This window comes from Chiloscyllium plagiosum, unplaced genomic scaffold (genome assembly GCF_037043375.1).
Source record: "Chiloscyllium plagiosum isolate Xiang-an unplaced genomic scaffold, Cpla_swu_hap1 HiC_scaffold_5, whole genome shotgun sequence".
Classification (NCBI taxonomy): domain Eukaryota; kingdom Metazoa; phylum Chordata; class Chondrichthyes; order Orectolobiformes; family Hemiscylliidae; genus Chiloscyllium; species Chiloscyllium plagiosum.
In genome coordinates this window covers 111200181-111218538 of record NW_028270143.1, presented here as the reverse complement: position 1 = coordinate 111218538, position 18358 = coordinate 111200181, and the positions used below count along the sequence as shown (strand labels likewise).

Sequence of the window (18358 nt, the reverse complement as noted above, 5' to 3'; positions counted from 1 at the left end):
AAACGAGCTAACAGGATACATGAGCACCAACTACCCACCAAAAGACATGACCAACTGTCACCAGTATCTGCACAGACGAAGAGGGACACCAGTTCGACTGGGGCAATACATCCATCCTGTGACAGGCTCAACAAAGACATGCACGGAAATTCCTAGAGGCCTGGCATTCAAACCGGAACTCCATTAACAAACATATCGACTTAGACCCCATTTACCAACCTCTCAGAAAAAGAACCAGAAGTGATATCACCCACCACAGCAGACCAAGACAAATAAATAGTAACCAGGACAGAACACCAGCGCTTCATCGGAGGCTCACCAATGATACTGCCGAGCATGGCGATGAAATGCTTGAGAAGAAATCCTCCAGCTCAGCCAGCAAACTTATAACTTTAATATGATGTTTGATAATATTATGATCATTCTTCTCCAAAGGATCCTTGACTATAAGTTAGCTTATTAACCCTGTTTCATTATATAATACGAGATCTTAAACAATGTGTTCCTCAGTTGATTGTCAACATCATATTGCCTCATATGACTGGCCATTTTCATTTGTCCAGTCTACATGTAGCTTGAAATTTCCTATGATTATTTAATTATCCTTGCTATATGCACATCAAATCATACACATTCTTTTCTTTGATTACTGTTTGGCAAGGGGTTGGTTAGTTCATCTGGCTGGACTGGTAAGTGATGTCAACAGTATGGGCTCAGTTCTCACACTGGCTCAGGTTGTCTTTTCAACCTCTCCCTTCATCTGAGAGTAAACCTCCACTGGCTGCCCTTGTTTGATGAGGGAGAAGTATCACAGTGTTGTATAGCATGGAAACAGACCTTTGGTCCATGCCGTGCAGATATCCTAAATTAATTAGTCTCATTTGCCAGCATAAACCCTTCCCATTCATATATCTATCCAGATGCCTTTTAAATGTTGTAATTGTATCAGCCTGTCACTTCCTCTGGCAGCTCATTCCATGCACACACCAGTCTCTGCATGAAACAAATTGCCTCTTAGGTCCCTTTTACATCTTTCCCCTCTCACCTTAAACCTATTTTTGGTCTCTAATTTTGGACTCCCCTACCCTGGGAAAAAGACAATGGCTATTCATCCTATCCATGCCTCTCATGATTTTGTAAACCTCTATTATGTCACTCCTCAACCTCTGATTTTCAAGGGAAAATAGCTCCAGCCTGTGCAGCCTCTCCCTATAGCTCAAACCCTCCAACTCCAGCAACATCTTTGTAAATCTTTTCTGAAACCTTTCAAATTTCTCAACATCATTCCTCTGTAAGGCAGACCAGAATTGAACACAGTATCCCAAATGTAGACTAACCAATGTCCTGTACAGCCGCAAGATGACGTCCCAACTCCTATACTCAATGCACTGACCAATAAAGGCAGGTTGTGTAAATGAACAGAGAGATCTCGGTGTCCTGGTGCACAAATCCCTGGAAGTTGCCAGCCAGGTTGATAGGGTTGTTAAGAAGGCATATGGTGTGTTGGCATTTATTGGGAGGGGGATTGAGTTTCGGAGGCATGAGGTCATGCTTCAGCTGTACAAGACACTGGTAAGGCCACACCTGGAGAATTGCATGCAGTTCTGGTCACCGCATTATAGGAAGAATGTGGAAGCTTTGGAAAGGGCTCAGAGGAGATTTACTCGGATGTTGCCTGGTATGGAAGGAAGGTCTTACGGGGAAAGGCTGAGGAACTGAGGCCGTTTGCTTTGGAGAGAAGAAGGCTGAGAGGTGACTTAATCGATATGTATAAAATAACCAGAGGGTTAGATAGGGTGGACAGTGGGAGCCTTTTTCCTCAGATGGTGAAGGCTAACATGAGGGGACATAGCTTTAAATTGAGGGCTGATAGACTTAGGACAGATATTAGGGATAGTTTCTTCACTCAGAGAGTAGTAAGGGCATGGAACAGCCTGCCTGCAACAGTAATAGAGTCGCCAATGTTAAGGGCATTTAAATGGGCATTGGACATATATATGGATAATAATGGAACAGTGTAGGTTAGATGGGCATCAGATTATTTATTTTCACAGGTCGACACAACATCGAGGGCTGAAGGACCTGTAAGGTTCTATGTTCCAAATGCCTTCTTTACCACCCTGTCTACCTGTGACTCTGCTTTCAAGGAACTGTGAACCTGCACTGCAAGGTCTCAGTGCAGTCACACATCCCAGGACCTTACCATTAAGTGTGCAAGTCCTGCTCTGATTGGCCTTACCAAAATGTAACACCTCACATTTATCCAATCTGGCAGAATTGTGGCGACTTTATCTTTTTACACTTTGGGAGCCACTTCAATTACATCCTCACCAAAACCATCCTTACTTCCCTTCAGCGGCCATGTACCTGACATGTCAGAAACCTGGGCCACAGTTAAACATGTAAAATAGGTCAGTTCAGAAGTTTCCAGCTTCTTTAAAATACTCATATTATCAACCTATCTCTTGGGCATGGGTTGACTGACACTTCCAAACCCAGGAAGCGAGTGAAGTGGTGTTTGGGTTCGGCTTTGAGATTTAAAGAAAAAAATTTAAAACTCTGACCTGATCCAAGTCCAATAGTTTTTGGATGATAAATCCAGTTCAACATGTAATACTTATACAAATGCAAAATAGTCTTATATGATGAATTAAACACCATTCATATTCCAATGAAGCTGAACCAAATGAGGTGAATTACTGACAACTGGTGTAGTCATCCATAACATGAGGATCATACTGAAAATATCAAAATTGATAGGTTCAGAGGGAGTCAGTTGATGTTGCTTAGAAACTATTCCTCAAGATGCATCAATAGGATCACATTTCAGCAGCCATTTGGGATTGGGGAAATGAAGTCTGATCTGGATTGAAGAGGCCTCAGATCCTGATGGATATCCTACTTATAAACATTGCCTTGCTTCTCCTGTCTGTTGCTCATGAATGAATTCTTTTTCGCTATTATATTAATAAAACAAACATGTTATTTGCTATCATCATTTGAACACAGGGCATCCTCAGTAGATTATTGTAGTTAAAGAACAAAGAAAATTACAGCACAGGTACAGGCCCTTTGGCCCTCCAAGCCTGCGCCGATCTAGATACTCTATCTAAACTGCCGCCTATTTTTTTAAGGATCTGTATCCCTCTGCTCCCTGCATATTGATGTATCTGTCCAGATACATCTTAAAAGACACTATCATTTCTGCCTCTACCACCTCTGCTGGCAGCGTGTTCCAGGCTGTCACCACCCTCTGCGTAAAGAACTTTCCATGCATATCTCCCCTAAACCTTTCCCCTCTCACTTTGAACTCATGACCTATAATAGTTCTGAGTTCTGCACTCTGGGAAAAAGTTTCTTGTTATTCATTCTGCCTATACCTCTCATGATTTTGTAGACCTCAATCAGGTGCCCCTCAACCTCTGTCTTTATAATGAAAATAATCCTAATCTATTCAACCTCTCTTCATAGCTAGTGCCCTCCATACCAGGCAGCATCAAGGTGAACCTCTTCTGCACCCTCTCCAAAGCATCCATATCCTTTTGGTAATGTGGCGATCAGAGCTGTACGCAGTATTCCAAATTAAGACAGCTGTGGAGGAAAACTGATGCCACCAACTCCCTGACTGCTGCTCAATGAGAAAAAGTACATTACATTTTATAATGAAGGCTTCATATTTAATTATTTGAGAACTTGAGTTTGGAAGAATTGTAGAAAATATCCTTATTTCAAGTTCTGTGGAGACCTGACTTTTTTTTTTAAGATGTCAATGAAAGGACATTAAAACTTCCTTTTAGCAAGGCATCATTTCATAGTCACAAGTCTTATGATAATTGCTTCCTCTGTGAAGACAGATGCAAAGTCCTTAATTTAACTTTTCTGCCATTTTGCTACTTCCTATTATGTGTTCCCATTCCTGCTATTGCCTATTGTTTCCTTTTTACATATCTATGGAAACTTTTCCATCTGTTTTTATGTTTCTTACATTCATATTCCTTCTTCTATATAAGTTTCTTAGTCCTCCTTTGCTGAATTCTAAAGTTATCCCAAACTTCAGGTATAATGATTGTAAGGACGTCAGCCAGGTCGACCTAATAGAAAATGGGTTCTCTGGTTATGGCTGTTAACCAATCAGGGAGCCCTGGCTGACAGATAAGAACAGGAGTGTTCTGCCCCTCTTCCGCGGTTACGTTAGGGCCCGGGTGTCCTTGGAGAAGGAGCACGCGGTGTCCACCAACACCCTGGAGTTGTTCAGGGAGAGGTGGGTGCCGCAGGGAGTGGAGTGCATCATTTCTCCCTCCAACTCTATTTTGATTTAGTCCCTACCCTCCCCTTCACTTTTTGATCACACAGCACTGCCCTTTGATGTGAAGGGCAGTGTTTGTCACTGTCCACCCGGGTGTTTTCCTATCTTCCTGGTGGTGGAATTTGAATTAAGATTCGTGCACTTTGTGTCTTTCACTGTGTCTCACACGTATACACACACACCATGGGTGCTGGGGAAAAAATAAGCACTACCGCACTTAGGTGGTAGTGTGGGGGTTAAATTATATAAAAGAAAAAAAAAGAAGAGAAAAAAAAACAGGAGTGTTAGAAAAAAAAAAATTCCCCCCTGTCTCTTTGGGGAAGAGACACTGGCCCTTGGAGGGGAGAGACACTCCAGCAGTGCGCCGGCGGCGCTGCCCCTCTCCAGGTGCCTCTTGACTGTCCTGCACCGCGGCCCGACCAACCCAAACCCCCAGGGGCTACAGCAGGGCCTCCTACTGCCTCAACTCCTCCGGCCCCTGGGGAGGACATTAACAACCATGAGGACCCTCTGCTGGGTCATCAAGCGGTGGAGGAGAGGAAGGTGTTATCCTCGCTCCTCCCTCCCAAAAAAAAAGAACAGGAGTGTTCTTATCTGTCAATCTGAGAGCCGGCTCTGAGGGAGGTGGATCAGTGTCAAAGACTTTCCACATATAAATAAAGGGTGACTTGGTGATGGGATAGTGGCCTCTGTGGAGTTATTTCATTAGGCTTTTGGCAACTTTATTCGCCTTCTCCTTATAACTAGTGGATTGGATAAATGGGAACCAGTGAATGTGATGTATTTTGATTTTAAGAAGAATTTTGATAAGGTGTGATGTAAAAGATTAGTTGGTAAAATTAAAGGAATGCAGGTAATAAATTGGCAGGGTTTGAAAATTGATAGACAAACAGGAAACAGAGTGAGAATAAATGGATCTCGTTACCATTAGCAAGTTGTGACATGAGATACTGCAATGATTGGTGCTTCTACCCTCACTACTAATAGTGTATTTAAGTGATCTGGATGACCAAATGCAATATTTGAAAGTTTGCAGATTGGACTCAGTTGTGGGAAGGATGCAAGGAGGCTTCAGGTTAATTTAGACAAGTTGTGTTAGTGGGCAAACATGCCAAAAGCAGTACAATTAGACTAAATGTTAATTTACACACTCTGATGTGAAAAACAGAAAGGCAGAGTGTTATTTAAATGGTTATATATTGGGAAATATGGATGTACAAAAAGGATCTGGGTGCCTTCTGTACCAGTCACTGAAAGTAAACAGAACAGCACAGCGAACAATTAGGAAGGCAAATTGTACATTGACCTTCATTGCAAGGGGATTTGAGTTCAGAAGTAGGGATATCTTACTAAAGTTATATTGGGTCTTGGTGAGATTATACCGAGAATACTGCGTGCAGTTTTGGGTTTTCTGCACAAAAAAGGATACACCTACCATAAAGTGAATGAATGAAGGTTTACTAGGCTGATACTGAGAGTGGAAGGACTGTCCTTTGAAGAAAGATTTGTTCAAGTGGGCCTATATTCACTGGAGTTTAGAAGAATAAGAGGGGATCTGATTGCAACATATAAAATTCTGGAAGATTCATGGCCATTTGAGGAAATTAATAATAGCATCAAACAAAGAAAAAACATACAATTCAGCAAAAATAAGTGGTAGAATTTATGGTGCAAAGGAGGCTGTTTGCCTCATCGTACCTGTACTGGCTTTCTGAGCATTTTAACTTATTGCCAATCTCTGCCTTTTCCCCATAACCTTGCATATTACTTCTATGTAAATAATCATCTAATTCCCTAATGAGTATCTCTACTGAGTCTTCTTCCACTACCCTAGAACCAAAGATTGTGGCTGGATTAGCTGAAGATACAAAGAAAGGCAGGAAAATAAGTTCTACAGATGACACAAGGAGTCTGCTTAGGGATATGGACAGATTAATTGAGTGGACAGGGATTCAAACTCCACCATGTCAATTGGTGAAATTAAAATTCAGTTCATAAAATTCTGGAATTTGAAACTCGGTAATGGTGACCATTATTGTCAATTGTTAGGAACAAAAATCTATCTGGTTCACCAATACCTTTATGGAATGAAATCTGCCCTCCTTAGATGGTCCATTCTACTTGTGACTTGGAACACTCAGCAATGTGGTTAACTCCTAACTGCCCTCTGAATTAGCCTAGCAAGCCACTCAGATCAAAAGCAATTTAGGGATGTGCAATGAATTCTGTACTTGCTAGCAATGTCCACATCCCATAAACTGAATAAAGAAAACACAGTATGTTTGTCTCTAAAAATTATCAAGCACAAAATACCTGAAACTAATTCCTGAGTTGGCCAGACACCAGTTACATCTCTGTGCCAAAGTTCTTCACGTAAAGACTTAATGAGCCTGGAAAGCAGCTTTTGGAGTCGAGAATAGCAATGTTACTGGCAGATTTCACACCATTCTGCATACATTTTACACTTTTAGGTTGGCAAGAATTGAAGGTTTGGTTCCAATAAATACAAGAATATTGTTGAAATTTAAACATAGTAGATCAGCAGTGATCAGTGCACTTGTAAACTTTCTGCTGATTTAGACAATGAGATAGAGCAATGTCTCTGGATTATATCAAACTGAGTGAAAAGAATCAGGAGTTTCTGCATGCCTGCCCCATGGACTTCATTAATGTGCCGAAATGCTTGTTCATTTAGCAGCGGTGCCCTGGAGTACTGAGAATGTGCTTACCAAAATCTCCTACAAAATGGTTACGATTCCCATCTTCCATTGTCAGGCATTTCACCTTGGAGGCACTTGACCCTTCATGTCAATCCTTCAATGTGAAAGTAGTCTTAACCAAAAATGCAACAAAGAGATCTGTTCTTTTTGTCTGTGAAGCTTTAACTGGTTAAACACACATGAAACTGATCTTTACGGTCACAAAGCCTTACTGATTCTTCAGACTTAGTTCTACTTAGTAACACCTTAGCTTACTGGATTAGGCAAGAGGTGTCCCTAGTGAAAGAATCCATGTTCCAATTTAGAAATGGATACGTATTACAAAATTATTACAAATTACAAGATTCATGGTGATGTTCAGCAGGTTCTGCATGTCCGAGTTGCCCTCCATCCCAAAAAGAAGCTAATGACCTGCAGTAGAAATCATCACAATTGGTCATTTGAATAACTAAAATGAGGAATGAATTCATTGCTTGGTTAGCAGTTAATATTAATAGCTCCCCATCATCTATAAAGTAAGCAGTATAACTCATCATACACTTTGTGGAGTTATTACTATGCCAGTGCATAGATACACACTATCATGCAAGCCCATTTCATACTATCAGTATTTTGGAACCCTGATCACAGGTCATCATTTGCTGACAATAGATGTAAATCTAATCCTCAGACCTCATTACTGGTGCTCAGCTTTTTGTATTGTACTCATGTTCATTGTTAATTAAAACAACACCATTCTCTTCAGTGCTATTATTAGCAGGAACCTAGCCAATGGAAAATATTCACAATATCGGGCATATTAGCTCTTAAGAGTAGCTGGAGTGGCTTTCATATGAAATCTCATTGTCAAAGCTTTTACTTTCTCCCAAAATACGTTTATTCATTAAATGAGTACGTGTACATTACAAACAGTTTAAATTTTGTGCATTTGGCGTGATGAACTGGAACTCACTATCTGAAATGCAACCTCACATAAACTATAACTTGTATGAACAAGAGTGGAAAAGTTGGATCTGGCTAGATGACTACTTGTCAGGGTATGCACAAACTTGAAGTTTCTATGATTTCTATATTTAAAATTACATTTACATTTCATGTCAATCATTTTCAGACACGTACAGCTCAAGTTCTTGCCACTTGTGGAATAAATGCTATGGAGTGAGAGGAGTCTGTCAGTTAACATTGACGATAGTTTGGATGATTAGCCAGAAGGAATCATAAATGTTTAAAAAATGCAAATGTCTCAGGGCCCCTTACAGATCAATGTGGCCATCCATGTGTGGATCCACCATACATGGATGATATATTAACCTAAACTTTTGTGTCAGTATGCACTATGAAGGAAGACAGGGTTGCTCAGGAACTTGGGAAACAGTGATGTCTTGAAAAGAGATTTATTTGTATTATCGATGGCCCTGGGTGAAGTGCCGTAAAACTGGAGGTTGGCTAATGTGGTGCCATTGTTTAAGAAACGCTGGAAGGAAAAGCCAGGAACTATAAACCGGTGAGCCTTACATTAGTGATGGGTAAATTGTTGGAGGGGATTCAGAGGGACAGGATTCACACGCACTTGGAAAGGCAAGAACTGATTAGGGACGATCAGAATGGCTGTGTCCATGGGAAATCATGTCTCATTAATTTGATTGAGTTTTTTGAAGAGGTGGCAAAGAAGATTGATCAAGGTAGAGTGGTAGACGTTGTCTTTGTGGTCTTCAGCAAAGTGTTCAATAAGGTTCCACATGATAGGCTGATTAGTAAGATGAGATCACATGGGATCAAGGGGAAGCTAGCCAATTGGATACAAAATTGACTTGAAGGTAGGAGACAGAGGATGGTGGTGGACGGTTGCCACAAGGATCCATGCTGGGTCCACTGTTCATCATTTGTACAAATGATCTGGATATGAATATAAGAGGTATGGGTAGTAAGTTTGCAGATGACATTAAAATAGGTGGTGTAGTGGGTAGTGGAAGATTATCTCTGAGTACAACTGGCCCTTGATCAGATGGGCCAATGGGCTGAGGAGCAGCAGATGGAGTTCAATTTAGACAAATGTGAGGTGTTGCATTTTGGGAAGACAAACCAGGCAGGATTTATACACTTAATAGTAGGGTTCTGGGAAGGGTTGCCAAACAAGGGGATAGAGGGGTGTAGGTGCATAGTTCCTTGTAGGCAGAGTGGTGAGGAAAGCATTTGGCACATTTGCCTTCATTGGTCATAACACAGAATATAGGAGTTGGCATGTCACGTTGCAGCTGTACAAGACATTGGTGAGGCCATTTTTGGAATACTCATACAATTCAGATTTCCCTTCTGTAGGAAGGGTGTTGTTAAACTTGAGAGAGTGCAATAAAAAATTACAAGGATGTTGCTGGGATTGGAGGGTTATAGCTATAAGGAGAGGATGAATAGGCTGAGGCCTTTTTCCCTGGAACAGCAGAGGCTGAGACTGACATTACAGTGGTTTATAAAAACTTGAGGGGCATAATGGGGTGAATAGGCCATGTCTTTTTTGTAGAGTGGGGGGAGTCCAAAACTGGAGGATGTAGGTTTAAGGTGAGAGGGAAAAGATTTGAAAAAGATCTGAAGGGTTACTGAGAGATATGGGTCAAATTCTGGCAAATGAGGCTAAAAGATCAGTTTAGGATATCTGGTCAGCACTGAAGAGTTGAACTGAAGGGTCTCTTTCTGTGCTGTATGACTATATGTTATGTATATGTTATAAAAATTAAACTTCAACTGCACATCTCTTAACTGCTGGGAATAGCTTTGATATAGCACAAGCTTGAACTTGTAGGCTGTATTCATTTGCAAAAGGAAGTGAATGGCTTTGTAGGGTGGAAAACAACAAGAAGGAAAAAAAGGACGGAAATTGAGAGGACATTGAAAAGATGCAATGAACAAAGAATGCTTAATAGGTAACAAATTTCCCTTTGTAATCTTGTAATTAATTGACTCCTTCATTCTGACACAGTTAGTTATATTTTATTTGAAATGTGACTGCTGTGTTAAAAAGAAATTTTTAAAAATTTGCTATGACCAATGAGAGAGGGTTACAAAGGGAAGAACCAGCCACCCTTCTTCACTTGGTCATTTCAAAATATTTAGCTTCTGTTTCCCTTATATTGGTGTCAATCATTTAAAAAGGGATCAACTGTACATCTGAGATACGGACATCGGTTTGCCTGTTGAATGTTTTTTACTGGGGTGGACCTCCTGTGTTTTAAGGTCAAACTGCACCCATTTACCCCAATGAACTTTCTGTATCACTTTCTTACTTGTTTGCCTTAACAAGTTCTAGCTCTTGTTTTTTTCTTTATCTTCTCTTATTTTATTTTTCATTCATAGGATGTGGGCATCACTGGTTAGTTGTGGTTCTGTTCGCCGATCTGGGAATTTGTGTTGCAGACGTTTCGTCCCCTGTCTAGGTGACATCCTCAGTGCTTGGGAGCCTCCTGTGAAGCCCTTCACAGGAGGCTCCCAAGCACTGAGGATGTTACCGAGACAGGGGATGAAACGTCTGCAACACAAATTCCCAGCTTGGTGAACAGAACCACAACAATGAGCAACCGAGCTACAAATCTTCTCACAAACTTTGATCACTGGTTAGGCCACCATTTATTACCCATCCCTAATTGTCCAGAGGGCTGTTTTAGATTCAACTACATTGTTGTGGGTTTGGAGCCACCATGTATGCTAGACCAGGTAAGGACAGCCGTTTCCTTTCCAAAAAGGTCCTGATGGGTTTGCTCCACAATTGGCAGCAGTTCCACAATCATCAGTAAAATGTTAATTCAAATTTTTGTTGTATTTAAATTCCACAGTAGGATTTGAACCTGGGACCGCAGAACATTACCTGGTTTCTTGAATTAATAGTCAAGCAAGGATACCACTAGGCTACCACCCCCCAAGTTCAGTGTCCTGACCTATTAAAACTCTTTTGCCTCCCCTATTGCTAATAGTTTTAATAGTAATCAGCCAAAGTTTTCAAAAAAGAATGCATAATGTTGGTGAGAGTGATGGAATGGAGCATAAAGGCATTCCATTATGATTTGAAAAAGTTGAAGGAGAATGAAAATCTGCGTCAGGATCAGAATCACATTTCTGTGAATTGGATCTGATGAGAGAGAATCCTGTGTGGAATGAGATAGGTTGGAGGTGGAGAAGTATTCAATTTTGGTCTGTTTCTTGTGTTGTAACTTGAGGAAATGATAGCTTGGGATAGTCTTAAAATCAACTTTATTTTCCAAAAATTGATTAATTGGAAAACATTATATTTGCTTGGAATGAATTAAAATGCATCATTTAATATAAAAAAAACTTTTGTTCTCAGGTATCGTATCACCAGACTACCCTAGAACTGTACCAATAATTAATACTCTTTCCTCTTTCAGCTTTTCATATAGACAATAGGTGCAGGAGTAGGCCATTCTGCCCTTCGAGCCTGCACCACCATTCAATATAATCATGGCTGATCATCCTTAATCAGTATCCTGTTCCTGCCTTATCCCCATAACCCTTGATTCCACAATCCTTGAGAGCTCTATCCAACTCTTTCTGAAACGAATCCAGAGACTGGGCCTCCACTGCCCTCTGGGGCAGAGCATTCCACACACCCACCACTCTCTGGGTGAAGACGTTTCTCCTCATCTCTGTCCTAAATGGTCTACCCCGTATTTTTAAGCTGGGTCCTCTGGTTCGGCACTCACCCATCAGCGGAAACATGTTTCCTGCCTCCAGAGTGTCCAATCCTTTAATAATCTTATATGTCTCAATCATATCCCCTCTCAGTCTTCTCAACTCAAGGATATACAAGAGAAAATGAGGTCTGCAGATGCTGGAGATCAGAGATGGAAATGTGTTGCTGGAGAAGCGCAGCAGGTCAGGCAGCATCGAGGGAACAGGAGAATCGACGTTTCGGGCATTAGCCCTTCAGGATTCCTGAAGAAGGGCTAATGCCCGAAACGTCGATTCTCCTGTTCCCTAGATGCTGCCTGACCTGCTGCGCTTCTCCAGCAACACATTTCCATCAAGGATATACAAGCCCAGTCGCTCCAGTCTTTCAGTGTAAGGTAATCCCGCCATTCCAGGAATTGACCTTGTGAACCTACGCTGCACTCCCTCAATAGCCAGAATGTCTTTCCTCAAATTTGGAGACCAGAACTACACACAGTACTCCAGGTGTGGTCTCACCAGGGCCCTGTACAGCTGCAGAAGAAGTTCTTTGCTTCTATACTCAATCCTTCTTGTTATGAAGGCCAGCATGCTATTAGCCTTCTTCACTACCTGCTGTACCTGCATGCTTACCTTCATTGACTGGTGTACAAGAACACCCAGATCTCTCTGTACTGCCCCTTTACCTAAATTGATTCCATTTAGGTAATAATCTGCCTTCCTGTTCTTGCCACCAAAGTGGATAACCATACATTTATCCACATTAAACTGCACCTGCCATGCATCTGACCACTCACCTAATTTGCCCAGGTCACCCTGTAATCTCCTAACATCCTCATCACATTTCACCCTGCCACCCAGCTTAGTATCATCAGCAAATTTGTTAATGTTATTGCTAATACCATCTTCTATATCATTAACATATATTCTAAAAAGCTGCGGTCCCAGTACTGATCCCTGTGGTACCCCACTGGACACTGCCTGCCACTCCGAAATGGAGCCGTTTATCACTATTCTTTGTTTCCTATCAGCCAACCAACTTTCAATCCAAGTTAGTACTTTGCCCCCAATACCATGCACCCAAATGTTGCTCACTAACCTCCTATGTGGGACTTTATCAAAAGCTTTCTGAAAGTCCAGAATAATAATCCTTTTCCCCCTCGAAATGAAGTAATAATTATAATACATACAGCCTGTTAAGAGTTCATATAGCCTAGATTCACCAACACAGTTCAGACATTTTCCTGAAGGTTTCATCATTGTCTCTAGTTTCGTAACCTGTCAACAATCTGTTACCTCCAATAATTTTGTAACTTGCAAAAGTTTTCAAAGAAAATGTAAAAGCACAGGTTTTTAAGTGTTTCTTTGATTTTTCCTAAGAGAGGATTGCACAGCAGTTTTAATTTCTGGATATACCAGTATAATCCTGGAGGGTACTAAGCTGAGATTTTGCTGTTATTCCGTGGTGAAATTAAGCAGCCCCTTGCCTCCATTCTGGTTTGGAGGACTCTGAGGATGGCTGATAAAGTCCAATGTGCAATCTACTAGTGGAATGAAATAAGACACACTGTATAATATTTCTACCAATTATAAATGCATAGCTTCAGCATCTGTTGCCTACCTCATTCGAGCCCATTCTTAGGAAGCACTAAGTGCCAAATATATTCTCAAAATCAGATTTATAACAGAAGGGCAGATGGTTGTGCCTCAAACCTGTAAATGTGTTGAAAAATCTGTGCAGATGAACATGAGGGTGGCACAGTGGTTTGCCCTGCTACCTCATTATGCCAGGGTCTTGGGTTTGATCCCAGCCTTGCATGTTTATGTGGAGTTTATATATTCTCCTCTTGTCTGTGTGGGTTTATGCCAGATACTCCAGTTTCCTCTCACAGTTCAAAATGTGTGGTTAGGTGGATTGGCCATGGTAAATTCCCCCTTAGTGTTAGGGATGTGCAGACCTGGTGGATTAGCCATTCTAAATATGGAGGTAAAAACAATGACTGCAGATGCTGGAAACCAGATTCTGGATCAGTGGTGCTGGAAGAGCACAGCAATTCAGGCAGCATCCGACGAGCAGCAAAATCGACGTTTCAGGCAAAAGCCCTTCATCAGGAATAAAGGCAGAGAGCCTGAAGCGTGGAGAGATAAGCTAGAGGAGGGTGGGGGTGGGGAGAAAGTAGCATAGAGTACAATAGGTGAGTGGGGGAGGAGATGAAGGTGATAGGCCAGGGAGGAGAGGGTGGAGTGGATAGGTGGAAAAGGAGCTAGGCAGGTCGGACAAGTCCGGACAGGTCAAGGGGACAGTGCGGGCTGGAAGTTTGAAACTAGGATGAGGTGGGGGAAGGGGAAATGAGGAAGCTGTTGAAGTCCACATTGATGCCCTGGGGTTGAAGTGTTCCGAGGCGGAAGATGAGGTGTTCTTCCTCCAGGCGTCTGGTGGCGAGGGAGTGGCGGTGAAGGAGGCCCAGGACCTCCATGTCCTCAGCAGAGTGGGAGGGAGAGTTGAAATGTTGGGCCACGGGGCGGTTTGGTTGATTGGTGCGGGTGTCTCGGAGATGTTCCCTAAAGCGCTCTGCTAGGAGGCGCCCAGTCTCCCAAATGTAGAGGAGACCGCATCGGGAACAACGGATACAATAAATAAATGATATTAGTGGATGTGCAGGTAAAACTTTGATGGATGTGGAAGGCTCCTTTAGGGCCTTGGATAGAGGTGAGGGAGGAGGTGTGGGCACAGGTTTTACAGTTTCTGCGGTGGCAGGGGAAAGTGCCAGAATGGGAGGGTGGGTTGTAGGGAGGCGTGGACCTGACCAGGTAGTCACAGAGGGAACGGTCTTTGCGGAAGGCGGAAAGGGGTAGGGAGGGAAATATATCCCTGGTGGTGGGGTCTTTTTGGAGGTGGCGGAAATGTCGGCGGATGATTTGGTTTATGCGAAGGTTGGTAAGGTGGAAGGTGAGCACCAGGGGCGTTCTGTCCTTGTTACGGTTGGAGGGGTGGGGTCTGAGGGCGGAGGTGCGGGATGTGGACGAGATGCGTTGGAGGGCATCTTTAACCACGTGGGAAGGGAAATTGCGGTCTCTAAAGAAGGAGGCCATCTGGTGTGTTCTGGGAGCAGATACGGCGGAGGCGGAGGAATTGGGACTACAGGATGGCATTTTTGCAAGAGATAGGGTGGGAAGAGGTGTAATCCAGGTAGCCGTAGGAGTCAGTGGGTTTGTAAAAAATGTCAGTGTCAAGTCGGTCGTCACTAATGGAGATGGAGAGGTCCAGGAAGGGGAGGGAGGTGTCAGAGATGGTCCAGGTAAATTTAAGGTCAGGGTGGAATGTGTTGGTGAAGTTGATGAATTGCTCAACCTCCTCGCGGGAGCACGAGGTGGCGCCAATGCAGTCATCAATGTAGCGGAGGAAGAGGTGGGGAGTGGTGCCGGTGTAATTACGGAAGATCAACTGTTCTACGTAGCCAACAAAGAGACAGGCATAGCTGGGGCCCATATGTGTGCCCATGGCTACCCCTTTGGTCTGGAGGAAGTGGGAGGATTCAAAGGAGAAATTGTTAAGGGTGAGGACCAGTTCGGCCAAACGAATGAGAGTGTCGGTGGAAGGGTACTGTTGGGGACGTCTGGAGAGGAAAAAACGGAGGTCTTGGAGGCCCTGGTCATGGCGGTGGAGGTGTAGAGGGATTGGATATCCATGGTGAAGATGAGGCGTTGGGGACCGGGGAAACGGAAGTCCTGGAGGAGGTGGAGGGCGTGGGTGGTGTCTCGAACGAATGTGGGGAGTTATATGGAGATAGGGTGGGGACTGGGTCTGGGTGAGATGGTCGATGGACCGAATGGCTTACTCCCGCACTGCAGCGATTCGATGATGAAGGGTACGTGAAAGTTATCCCGTGAGTTTGTATACTTACACATTTTTAACAGTAAACCAAATATATTTATGCTATTTTTCAAAATGTTCTCGGGAGTTGTGTAATCCGATAGACTTGACAGGGTGAACAAAAGAAAAGCGAGTGTACATTCTGAAGGCCTGACATAATAAAAGGAGGTAGGGAAAAAATTGCAAGAACTCAACGGCTACCTCTATGGCTTTAACTTTTGCAGCATCTGTGAACATCAACCTGTTGGGACTATACTCTGGTGTTGTGTAATTTTTAACAGCAGCTGTACAAAAAGGTGTCGATTCAACGTTTCGGGTCGAGTACAACTTTTTCTAGAAACTCTTCACGCTGTAACATTGTTTAAGCGGACGGAACAACGGAGAGTCTTCACGAAACCTCAACCACTAAACAAATCCCCCTTCCATTTCTGCTGCTGTCCATGAATTTATTTCGACTTTCCATTGCGCGGCGGCGGGTTTCTTACAGTACGCATGCGTTGTTGCGGAGGAGTCCTCCAGCAGACCGTGATGCTTCACGGGGATGGTGTTGTTCCGCCATGTTGTGAGAGATCCACTTACTCTCGAGACGAAGGGAGAGGGAGAGAAAAAACGGAACATTTCAACTGGGTTTCTATGTTTTTGTTGCCCCCCTTTCATCTCGTCTCTCGGACAAGTGAAGTGAAGTGAATCCAGATTAATGCAACTCTGACTTACTAGAACCGCTGCACCATGGCCTGCAACGCGCAAGGTAATTTCCCACTTACGGGTTCCGGCACTGAAAACAAGGCGCTGAATTATAAACAGTTGCGTTGGGCTGTCCGTGCTGCCGAGGCCCCGACCTCAGCTTGGGAGAATGGAGAGGGACCTGATCTGGGTCCGTCTCTGTCCTGGTGCAGAGTAAGCCCAGGATGGTGTGTCTGGTTCGGTGCAGCTCAGGTGTGAATACTGTATATCCCCACCAGCCGCTCACACAAGAAGGGTGGCCTGTGGTTTGGCCTCAATGGCCCAAATCTCCATTGCTGGACCGATGCTTTCCTTCTCCTCCCCAACGTATAACCATGACCAAATATTTGTTTTGGGGTGGGGATTGGCGTGTTAGAAGAGGATAAACCCATTGATTATTTAAAAAAAACTAGGTATTTTTGATTAATCGTTTTAAAAAAAAACGGCCTTACTGTATTCTCGCATTTAGAGACAGGTAGAAAAGACTTGATCAACATACATAATTGAAAATCATTATGCTAACCGTTCTGTATCAAAAGCATGGGCGTTTTGCTTGATATTCTATTTATCACTGCTACTTGATTAACCTGACTCTTTTCTCTAACTTTTTTTCTCAGTGATGGTATTGGATGGTCCAGTTTTTATAATACTAGATGTTTATAAAACACAGCAGTTTATTTATTTCCAATATCTACTGACTTTATTTCATTTTTTTTGTGTGCTGACTGGTCATCTGGAGCACAACTTTAATAATTAGGCCCAAATTGATGTGTCTGTGGCCACAGCTTGACATAGACAAATCTAGATAATTATAGAATGATTTCGTCTTCAGATTTCAGTCGTGCGTGTGTATAGTGTTAGTGCTATAAATAGTCTTTACATTTTTAACAATGAAGTTCTTATTATTGGATCCAAGTTCCTCAATTTTTTTGTTAATTTTAGTCTGTTTGAAGCAATGAGCCATGGTGTAAAATTTATACTTCATGGTTAGCAGCACCAATAAGTGATAAGGTGAAGAAATGTTCTGTGGAATGCGTGAGTTGAATATTCTTTGACCGAAGTTGTCAGTAAATACTAACAGGTCCATATATATGTTATATACACTTTGTGGTAAATCATAAAATGTTTTAACAAGATAATTGATTGTTTAATTAAAAATTTTGGTTTAATCTGTTGCAAAGCCTCCTTCCAACCCATCCCAATGAGGAATTGGTATAGGAAAATTTGAAAGTAAACCGTTACTCCCACATTTCTGAGAGAGTTTGAAAAATGAACAAAAATAATGTAAAAGCACTGCTGTTTGGTTTCAGTTGGAGGGGGGTATTTTATTTCAGTTAATGTCTAGGATGTTAGAAATTAGAAGCAGAAATTAGGCCATGTAGCCCATTGAGTCTGCTCAGCCATTCACATATGTTTGGTAAGTTCTCCTGCTTTCTTCCCGTAACCCTTGATCCTCAAGAACCTATGTATCGCAGTCTTAAATATACTCAATGACCTGCCCTCCACAGTGTTCTGTGGCAACGAATTCCATAGATTCATCACACTCTGGCTGAAGAAGTTTCTTCTTATCTCCATTCTAAAAGGTCTCCACTTTACTGTCAAGCTATGTTCTCTGGCTCTAGTCTCTCCTACAAATAGAATCTGCTCCCAATATCTCTGTCCAGACCATTCAGTGTTCTGCATGTTTCAATTAGATTGCCCCTCATCCTTCTAAACTCCTTCGAATGTAGACCCAAACTCCTCAAACGTTCCTCGTATGCTAAACTTTTCATTCCTGGGACCATTCTCATGAACCTCCTCTGAACACGCTCCAGTGCCAGTGCATCTTTCCTGAGCAATGGGGCCCAAAAACTGTGCATGATACTCCAAATATGGTCTGACCAAATATTCTCCAACTTTAACTGAAAAAAAACTTACGACCTCACAACTGAACGGAATTCACAGAACTCTAATTGTCTTGTGCATCATATCCATAGTTTTCTAGCTTTTGTGGTTACCCTTCATTTTAAAAGTTTGATGTTAATGGTGATCCGTTTGAGCATTGTCTGTAGGTCAACTGAA

General features: G+C 42.5%; 1 protein-coding gene across 3 annotated transcripts in view; it reads left to right on the top strand.

Annotated features, from left to right (window-relative positions):
• The first annotated feature begins 16114 nt into the window (after window positions 1–16114).
• rbm33a (RNA binding motif protein 33a) overlaps window positions 16115–18358 on the top strand; it is a 163721-nt gene continuing 161477 nt past the window's right edge. For all 3 annotated transcript variants that reach the window (XM_087987564.1, XM_087987565.1, XM_087987563.1), the window contains exon 1: window positions 16115–16322. In XM_087987564.1, coding sequence (XP_087843690.1) covers window positions 16304–16322 — 19 coding nt within the window. In that variant the 5' untranslated portion in view covers window positions 16115–16303. The remainder of the gene's footprint in view (window positions 16323–18358) is intronic.